Genomic DNA, 10,643 nt, shown 5'->3' on the forward strand with positions numbered 1-10,643 from the left:
TCCATTGGCAGAGATAATGTTTTCTATTCTTTTTTTTTCCCTAATTGCACCAAAAATGTGGGCCTTTGAAAGCTCTTGATTATTGCCATCACAAGTTATACTCAAATCCTTTTAGGAAATTTTTTTTTCTATCGCCAGAACCATATTACCAGGAAAAATTAAAATCGGCCTTGTATTGAAAAGTGCCTATAGTGTAATAGAGACAAAAAGTTGAATTATATATCTTATTTTTAACAAGAGACATAATTCACATACATAAAATTATTTTAAAGCATACAATTGATATTGATTATATTCACAAAGTTGTACAGCATCTACTTCTAGAACATGTTACCATCCCCCAAAGAAACCCTTTTCCCATCAGCAGTCACTCCTCATGGTCCTCACCCCAAACCCCTGGAATCCACTAATGTACTTAGATATTGGATATTTCATATAAATAGAATTATACAATATGTGGCCTTTTATGTCTGACTTCTTTCACTTAGCATATTTTCAAGGTTCACCTCTATTTTTACATGTATCATTACTTCCTTTTACTTGCTAAATAATATTCCATTGTGTGGATATACCAACGACATTTGGTTTATCCATCCATCAGCTGATGGGCACCTGGGCTGTCCCCACTTTAGGGCTACTGCAAATAGTAGTGCTGCTATGAATATTTGTGTACGAGTTTTTGTGTGAACATGTTTTCAGTTCTCCTGAGTATTCCTAGGAGTGGAATTGCTAGACCATGTGCTAACTCTTTAATTTTTTGAGGAACTGCCAGACTGTTTTCCATAGCAGCTGCACCATTTTACATTCCACCAGCAATGAATGAGGGTTTCAACTTCTCCATATCCTTACCAGTATTTGTTATTGTCTCTCTTTTTTTTAGATAAAATATGTATTCTGATGCTGTTATCATTTCCCCTGGCCTCTATCAAAGTTGATGGCTTCTCAAACTTCATTCTGACTTGATTGTGAGATATACTTGCAGGTTAACAAACAAGACTATGGTTAGAAGTATCTGGATATTTGTACATATGTTTTTCTTGTTCTTTAAGGTTCATTAACTTTATAAGATTCCTTAATGAACCTTCAGTTTAAAAAACCAAATTATTTATATGGTACCAAAATTGGGTTTTTTAATACCTTAATGGGTTTTATTATTGTAATCTATATAAAATGTTTGCCATAAAAAATTAGAATATTGGATAAAACAGTTAAAAATCACTTGTAAAATTCTAAGACTCAGAGATGGTGGTTGTTGGCACTTATGGTAAACCACTTTAATCTTTTCTCTATGTGAAGGATAGTCACAGATTTACCTCCCAATCTGATGGGTGGAGGAAGTTTAATATCTTTATTTTGTCAATACCTTATCTCACTGTCCTCACTGGTTATAGCTAAAATTTGAATTGTTTAGAATTAGTCAAATCTATTTGTCTTCAGGCAGTGCTTAGTCTCATTTGGGTAAAAATGTGTGATTTCTCACATTGACTCAGGGTTCCGCTATCCAATGATAAGAATTTGTTCACAATATAGTTTTAGGAAAAGAAAGTCAATAATAAAGACATTTATAGAATTCTGAACTTTAAAACAGTCATCCCTTCATGATATTTTGGTTCCATGAGGTTTGATCTAGGAATGGCCTTCTAATAGTCACCTGCAAAGAGATTTCTGTTCTGTGATAACCAAGAGAGAACGTCTTCCCTGTTGGCTGCAGTAAGCCTCAGGGTCCTCACTTCCCTCTTGCCAAGGGAACAAAAACATCCTTGGAGACAATGAAAAGATTGTCTCTATCAGCCATTCTCTCCATTCTCTCTGGATACTAAGTTCACATCTCCTGGAATATGGGGAACCTTGGACCCCCCAAGTAGTTCACAATATATCCTCTATCTTTTCTGCCATTTAATTATTGTCCCACATCTTGCTTAGTTGAAAAACCCCAGTACATTGCAAAGTATCCAATTTTGAGCATATGATGGGATCAGATGTTCCTTTGACACAAATGGAAATTCAGAGTTAGATATTCCTTTCCTTAAATTGAAGTTGGATCTTGACCACAGAGTAAGTGCTATTCTTTGTGTCCAAACCTAGCAAAAAGGGTTCTTTTGGATTTTAATGGTTGATAGAAAGGTGGCATTCAAGTATTAAGGTTGTTTTAACACCTTTCTGTGAAACATCCCTGTGTCAGAAAAGCCTACAGCTCTAATGGCATTTCAATTTTCTGAGAGACACTAACATCTCAATTGTCTCTCTAATCTCCACAGTGAGATTTATATGTGAGGAAAGTCATTTTGGATAAATAAAAGAAAGTGTTTTTAGCAAAATGATTTTCATATGGGATTCACTTCATGTCTGTCAAGCATAATGCTTACCCAGAAAAAACTTCAGCCTCAGGATGGCAAATTCTAGATTGCAAATGCATAGAAGTAAGAAAGAAGAAAAATATGATTTTTACATCTATATCCAGCTCTAAAATCCTGGGATGCAGAGATCTGTGAAAATATCAGCACTCCTCATTTGGCACAGAGATAAAGCATGAAGTATTCTTAGGATCTGAGACATTCCAGGAAAATGCCCAAGTGTGGAATCAAGGACTTTGTGTGCCCCACCTCGTGTCCTTCTCAGCCAGCCTTTCCCTCCATCACTGCGATGACCTAATCTGTACAAACACAGTCTGATTGCACCTGAGCTGAGCCACACGTCTCTCGCTTCCCACCAGAGACCCTGAGTACTAAATACAAATATAAATAAATAAATATATATATATATATAATCACAACAAACTGTGGAAAATTCTTAAAGAGATGGGAATACCAGAACACTTTACCTGCCTCCTGAGAAACCTATATGTAGGTCAAGAAACAACAGTTAGAACCGGATATGGAACAACAGACTGGTTCCAAATTGGGAAAGGAGTCCGTCAAGGCTATATATTGTCACCCTGCTTATTTAACTTATATGCAGAGTACATCATGAGAAATGCTGGGCTGGAAGAAGCACAAGCTGGAAGCAAGATTGCCGGGAGAAATATCAATCACCTCAGATGTGCAGATGACACCATCCTTATGGCAGAAAGTGAAAAGGAACTCAAAAGCCTCTTGATGAAAGTGAAAGAGGAGGGTGGAAAAAGTTGGCTTTTAAAATTCAACATTCAAAAAATGAAGATCATAGCATCCAGTCCCATCGCTTCATGGCAAATAGATGGGGAAACAATGGAAACAGTGAGAGACTTTATTTTCTTGGGCTCCAAAATCACTGCAGATGGTCACCACAGCCATGAAATTAAAAGACACTTGCTCCTTGGAAGAAAAGCTATGACAAACCTAGACAGCATATTAAAAAGCAGAGACATTGCCAACAAAGATCTGTATGGTCAATGCTATAGTTTTCCAGTAGTTGTGTATGGATGTGAGAATTGAACCATAAAGAAAACTGAGCGCTGAAGAACTGATGAACTATGGTGTTGGAGAAGACTCTTGAGAGTCAGACATGACTGAGCAACTGCACATGTATACAGATTATACGTATATAATCTGTAGTCACAGACTAGAAATTCAAGAAAGTGATTCCATGGGGTGACCTTTGGTCAGTGGACACTGGTGCAGATGAATAAACAATCCCCTCTCTCTCCCTTCAGGCAACTTGAAGGAGCAGTCCATCTACCTGACTCCTCAGAAAGATGCTGCGGAAATAGAGCCCAGTTGCTGTAGTGATGAACAACCTACAAACATACTTTTGTGTTGGCTTTTTCTCTTCTGCTGTTGACTCTCCCTGCCCTCTATTCCTCATCCCAAGGATCACTTCCCTGAATAAACTCTGCAGGCAGGTCCTGATTTCTGGAGAATCCTAGGCTAAGACAGAAGTCATCGTGTCCAGGTATAGGCCTGCTTTCAGAAATAGTGACATACAAAAATCAGAACTCAGAGGAAAGATCACTTAGGGGGCTATCCATATCTTCACTTTCAATATATCTTGAATTACAAGTTTTTATGAATCAGATAAAACATTGTTTGTCAAAAAAGTGATATAAATACAGCATTTGAACAATACTCATTGTGGAAGATTCATATCCAAAATTATAAAATATGAGCCTATTTGTCCCCAAAACGAAGCTCAAACAGTAACAAAGCCAGGGTTGATCCGAAATAAGTGGAAATAACTGCCACTTAAAAGCCTTGATCCTCTCAAAGCCTTGCGATTCCTTTGAAAAAATGTAATTGCCTCTGAAAGGAGAACAGAGTTCCTTGCTTATTTGCATTCTTCTATTTCAGGCAAATGCCCACAGCCCTGTCGAAATGGAGGTAAATGCATTGGTAAAAACAAATGCAAGTGCTCCAAAGGTTACCAAGGAGACCTCTGTTCAAAGCGTAAGTACCCTGTACACACAGCTGACCTGTGTTATCGGGTAGTTAAACTAGCAGGGATCTCTTCTCTCTTACTTCCTAACTTCTGTACCTGCTGCATGTTGCCAAGGCATCACAATTAACCTTTCTTCACTGACATTTATGTTTCTTGAGGTAGACCAAAGACATATGAAATCCATGCATGTAAAAAAAAAAAACTTAGACACATTTGCACACACCACCAAACTTTTTAACTATTAGGAGTTTTCTTAAGGAAGATAAACTTCCATTGCCTGGCAGTTTCAAAGTCCTCCTGAGTGTCTTTTGTCACTGAGAAACATCAAGTCTAGCTCACTTCCAGGACTGACTCAAGAGAGTCCAAAGCTGACTTCTAGCTGGAGACTGACTTAGAAAAACACATGAAGGGATGAAGCCAAAACTAACACATTCGAAAGAACTGCGGGGAAGATAGCTGCGTAATTCTGTTAACCGGTGAAAGCTCAGGAAACTTTCTATTTATCTCCTTTGACTCTAGCTGTCTGCAAACCTGGCTGCGGCACACATGGAACCTGCCAGGAACCCAACAAATGCCAGTGTCGGGAAGGCTGGCATGGGAGACACTGCAATAAAAGTGAGTGTGAACTGTCTGGGGAGCCAGACTCTTGCACGTCTATTCCCTGGCTCCAAAGGCCAGGACAGACAAGCCATAACTCAGCTCTGCTTTCCGTTGCATAAAACCAACTTCTCCTCCTCTTCCTGCTCTCTCCACTGGTCCCCACTACCACCAGAACTCTCTAAGCTTTAGAGTGTAGAGGAAAGAAAGCATCGCTGTAAAATACCACCACATCTGTAAAATATCACCACAAATATTTTCCAGGTTAAATTAGTATTCCAGGTTGGTTTGGTAATATGGTATGTTAACTATGATAGAAATGAATAAAAGTAAGATTTCTAAATCAAATGTAGATCAGTAGCTACAAAGTTCTCATGTTATCGTTCAGGATTGATCAAGGAGCATTAGAACATGAGTTTGCTGTGTAAAATCTTTACACTGTGTTGGTTTTGGGATGCTTTAAATAGGTTCTTTCAAGGGAGAGAAAAGGTCTGTGAAGTACAGGAGAGATGTTAACATGGAGTTGTATTTTTTTTCACATTTACTGACCACCAAAAATGGACTATCTCTCCGGGAGCTGGTGATGGACAGGGAGGCCTGGCGTGCTGCGATTCATGGGGTCGCAAAGAGTCGGACACGACTGAGCGACTGATCTGATCTGATCTGATAAGATAATAAACCACTGGTCTATTTTATACACAAAATGAAAGTTAAAGTTGCTAAATTCAATCATTCTGTTTTGATTGATATCGTCTCTGTGCTAAACATGAATCCAGGCACTGGAAACATACCAGTGAACAGACAGAAAAGATCCTTCCTGGTGGTGCCCAGAATCAAGAGAGAGGGGCAGTCGATCAGCAAGTGAAGGAAACAAATAATGCATTTCTGCAGTTTCATCCTGCAGCTTGAACTCTAACTGCTGAGGATGGACCCACTGGCTACTTTCTGTGGGCAAAGGAAGGCTTCATTCAGTCATGCAGCTCCCTTGATTAATACAAGTCCAGATTGTGCCTATCAAGTTGTTTCCAAAATAATGTACACAAAGTGAACAGATCACTTTCATATCAGGTGTTTTTCTAATGGTCTCCAAAGGGTGATGCATATAGCCCGGTGAGTGTGGAATAATCATCTGGGGTGCTAAGGGAAAATATTAGTTTGAAGACATTTAAAAAAATATTTTATGTTCTTTTATTACATTTATGTAGAAATTTTATATGTATAGTTATATATCTCAATCTCTAATTCCTACTTTTTGTACATATTTTATAACACACATTGTACTATTCTGATATGTATAAAACCAGTTATGTGTAGCTTTACATGTTTGTTTGTTTTAAAGTATATTGGTGTCTGGCCTAGGCTACACTGAGCCATTGAGCTGAGTCTTTTTTCCACCATTGCCTTGGCTGGATGGTAGGTTGAATTGGCTTCAGGTGGACATAGCTTAACAAAAAGTGGATTCCTCTGGAAAATGGCTCGTTTACCCAGGTGGGAATGATGGAATGGTACCAAATGGGGCAGAAGGGGACCTTCCTTCAGGTAAAAGACCTATAGACAATTAACCATTCCAAGAAGGCAAGTGAGAGGCCCTCATGCGTGCAGTTTAGGTGAGCAGTTCTGACAGGTCTCCCAGCCCCAGACTTTGCTGCTGAAAGCTTTTGTCATCTCTGTCGCCTTCAGATTCAGCCATGCATTTCAGATTCAGCCATGCATGTCAAGAAGATGCCTTGGTGCTTGATTAAAATGCAAGCAGGTTTTACAGGAGAGGCCCCCCAGCCATTTTGTACAGTGGCTGAGAGAATCAGGCTGAAAGAATGAGGTTAATTTTGCTTAAAAGGAGATGACAAGGAAGCTGTGAGGCAGAGAGTTCTGCTAAGAACAGATTTCCAGTGAGGTGACACATTGGGAGGTCCCAGGCACCCAGACATCCTAGATGGGAGGAGGACACTGGAGACAGACTTCCTGGCTCAGGCTCTGCCTCACCAGGGAGGTTTGGGCTTCATGGGTGGCAGGGTGAGCAGCAGGGTAGGGATTGTTGGCTCATTGTCTTGGCCGGTCCATGAGCTACTAGCCTACATGCTGACAATTCAAAGAAAAGCATTCAGGAACAAAGCATTCTGTTCTCAGCAGTTACTTAACGGCATGCTTGCATTTAAAAACCACAGGGAACAAATGAAATGCCAAACTTGACTCTAATGCACAGGAAGATGGAGGCAGATTTTTAACTGCTGATCAGTTTTAGGAAATCAGCAGAAGTGAGTCAGTGATCCAGGCATCTTCAGAAGTTCATAAGTAAGAAGAAAAGAAGTCTTGAGTTGTGTAACTCACAACTCACATTGTATTATTGTGTTATACTCCTCTTACGATGAACTGGAAATGCTATCAGTAGACACCCATCTTGACCAAGGCTCACAAAAGCCCACTGAGAAGGAGGCAGTTCAAATCCTAACCCTTCTCTAATATATGTACTGGTGTACTTTTTTTTAAACACTTCTCTTTTCCTAAATTCTTTTAGATTGATTCATTTTTTTAAAAACTTTCTATTTTGTATTGGGGTATAGCCAATTAATAAACAATGTTGTGATAGTTTCAGGTGGATAGCAAAGGGACTCTGCTACACATAAATGTAGCCATTCTCCCCCAAACTCACCTTCCATCCAGGCTGCCATATAACATTGAGCAGAGTTCCCTGTGTTATGCAGGCCTTGTTGGTTGTCCATTTCAAACATAGCAGTGTGTACATGTTCATCCCAAACTCCCTAGCTATCCCTTCTACCCATCCTTCTCCTTCACCCCCTGCAACCAGAAGTTCATTCTCTAGGTCTATGAGTCTCTTTCTTTTTTTAAGTAAATTTGTTTGTATCATTTCTTTTTAGATTCCACATATAAGGGATCTCATACAATAATTCACCTTCTCTGTCTGACTTATGGAAGTCTTTAATTCTTATAAAATTCATATTTTGTGTAAATGCAATAGCCATGCCTAATCATGTGATCTTTATGAAGAATGGGAGTTGTTATTATTGAACTGCTGCTGCTGCTACTGCTAAGTCACTTCAGTCGTGTCCGACTCTGTGCGATCCCATAGATGGCAGCCCACCAGGCTCCCCCGTCTCTGGGATTCTCCAGGCAAGAACACTGGAGTGGGTTGCCATTTCCTTCTCCAATGTGTGAAAGTGAAAAGTGAAAGTGAAGTCGCTCAGTCGTGTCCGACTCTTCGAGACCCCATGGGCTGCAGTTCAATAATAATGGAGATTGGTTTTGCAAGGCAATGAAAGGATCAATGACAACGTTCTCTGCAGAAGCACTCCTGCAATGAGACCTCAGTGCTTGATCCTTACGAGCCTTTGGATGGAGAACATCCTTCCATTCAATAACATTCATCCCAAGTTTGCTTCATGCGTGTCATGACCAAAATATATAGTGAATCAGAGATTCAATGGAAGCCAGATTTGATGGAGTTAGTAAAATGAATTTCTTTTAAAAGAGATCTTGAACCTGTAACATCTCATCATTCAGGTAGCTTTTTGTGGTCACTGTGGTCTTTCACTCTGGGTTGGAAAGGGAAAATGGATTTTATTTGAATGGTGAATAATGAATCTGAAGAGCTTGTTTTTGTAGTTTCTTTTCTTTTAAGCTGTGAATAATTTTGCAGGGTATGGAGCCAGCCTCCTGCATACCCTGAGGCCAGCAGGCGCCCAGCTCAGGCAGCACACGCCTTCAGTTAAAAAGGCCGAGGAGCGGCAGGACCCACCTGAATCCAATTACATCTGGTGAACTCCGACATCTGAAACATTTTAAGTTACACCAAGTTCATAGCCTTTGTTAACCTTTCATGTGTTGAATGTTCAAGTAATGTTTATTACAGTTAAGAATACTGGCCTGAATTTTATTAGCTTCATTATAAATCACTGAGCTGATATTTACTCTTCCTTTTAAGTTTTCTAAGTACAGCTGTAGCATGATGGTATAGATTTTCTTGTTTCGGTGCTTTGGGACCAACTTTATGTTATGTCAGTTGTTCAGGTTAAATTTTTGTCTTTTCAGTGTGTACTTGGCAGATAATTTCCAAAAGTACAATGCATTCACGGTATTGAGAGGCTGGGCAACATTAGAGAAGATAAATGGAATAAAAATGCATAAATCACAAGGGTTTGGATGAAGCAGTTAAAAGTGCTGAAGTCTTCGCATTTCAATTTATTTTGTCATGTATTTAGACACTTGTTACATTTTTTGAATTCCCCTTAAACTCATAATACATTTTACCTGACCATGACCTTACCATGATTCCAGAGAATTCAGTATTAAAAAAGAGAGAGAAAGAAATAACACTGTGGTAGTGACATTTAATGATATAATATATTGTAAACACAATAAAATAGGGAATATATGTATGAACTGTTGGCATTGGCTTGAAGCAATATAATATATTGTAAACAAAACACAGCTCTTACATAAACATTTTATACTGTTTGTATAAAATAAAGATGCTGCTTTAGTTTTCTGAGTGTGGTATGGAGTGGTCTTTGCATGTGCTATTTTATGGAAATAAAGTTGGTTGCAATTGAATAGAAGTTAAAACTTTGCAATATCATAAAAAAGAGAAGATATTCTTTCCCTGACTCTGGACTAGCTCTCCAGCCCCATCTTTCCCTCCCAGTTCTGCCTCTGCTTCAGCCAGGCCACACTACACTCTGTTGTCAGAGCCTGCAACACTCCTATTATGTCAGCTCCCAGCTTGTTGTCATTTCTTTCAAGAAATCTTCTCTAACTAGACCATGTTAAATATCCCATTAGTGAAGACTTTCTAATGGTGTGAAAATATTACAAATGAAAGTGTTACCAACTGGGAATGTAAATTGATGCAGCCACTGTGGAAAACCGTATGGAGATTCTTTAAAAAACTAAAATAGAGTTACCATATGATCCCACAATCCCACTCCTGGACACAAATCTGGAGAAAACTGTAATTCAAAAAGGTATATGCATTTTAGCATTCATAGCAGCGCTATTTATAATACCTAAGGCATGGAGACAACCTAAATGTCCATCAGCAGATGAAAGGATAAAGAAGATGTGGGATACACAGTGGAATATTACTCAGCCATAAAAGGAATGAGGTAATGCTATTTGCAGCTACGTGGATAGACCTAGAGATCATTATACTGAGTGAAGTAAATCAGACAAAGATAAACAGTGATATTTCTTATATGGAGAATCTAAAAAGGTACAAATGAACTTATTTACAAAATAGAAATATAGTCCAAGATGTAGAAAATTAACTTATGGTAACAAAGGGGGAAATATGGGGAAGGATAAACTGGGAGATTGGGATAGACATATACACACTATTATATATAAAACAGATAACTAATAGAAACCCACTGTACAGTACAGGGAACTCTACTCAGCACTCTATAATGATCTATATGGGAAAAGAACTGGAAAAAAAGTGTATGTATGTGTGTCGCTGGGTTGCTTTGCTGTGCAGTGGAAACTGGCATGACATTGAAAATCAACTGTACTCCAATAAAAATTAATTTAAAAAAGTAGCCAACAAGGACCTACAGTATAGCACAGGAACACTGCTCAATATTTTGTGATAACCTCAATGGGAAAACAGTTTGAAAAAGAATAGATACATGTATATGCTTAACTGAATCGCTCTATGGTACACCTGAAACCAACACCAC

At 38.8% G+C, this 10,643-nt stretch overlaps 1 protein-coding gene across 2 annotated transcripts in view; it reads left to right on the top strand.

Annotated features, from left to right (window-relative positions):
- Nucleotides 1–9,768, top strand: part of WIF1 (WNT inhibitory factor 1) — a 92,355-nt gene extending 82,587 nt beyond the window's left edge. The window contains exons 8-10 of one of the 2 annotated variants that reach the window (XM_010841580.1): nucleotides 4,266–4,361; nucleotides 4,873–4,968; nucleotides 8,606–9,768. In XM_010841580.1, the coding sequence (XP_010839882.1) occupies nucleotides 4,266–4,361; nucleotides 4,873–4,968; nucleotides 8,606–8,727 (314 nt within the window). In that variant the 3' untranslated portion in view covers nucleotides 8,728–9,768. The remainder of the gene's footprint in view (nucleotides 1–4,265; nucleotides 4,362–4,872; nucleotides 4,969–8,605) is intronic. The other variant, XM_010841581.1, reaches the window with a different exon arrangement.
- Nucleotides 9,769–10,643: the final 875 nt, after the last annotated feature.

Source organism: Bison bison, unplaced genomic scaffold (genome assembly GCF_000754665.1).
Source record: "Bison bison bison isolate TAMUID 2011002044 unplaced genomic scaffold, Bison_UMD1.0 scf7180017864163, whole genome shotgun sequence".
In the NCBI taxonomy this organism is placed as follows: Eukaryota; Metazoa; Chordata; class Mammalia; order Artiodactyla; family Bovidae; genus Bison; species Bison bison.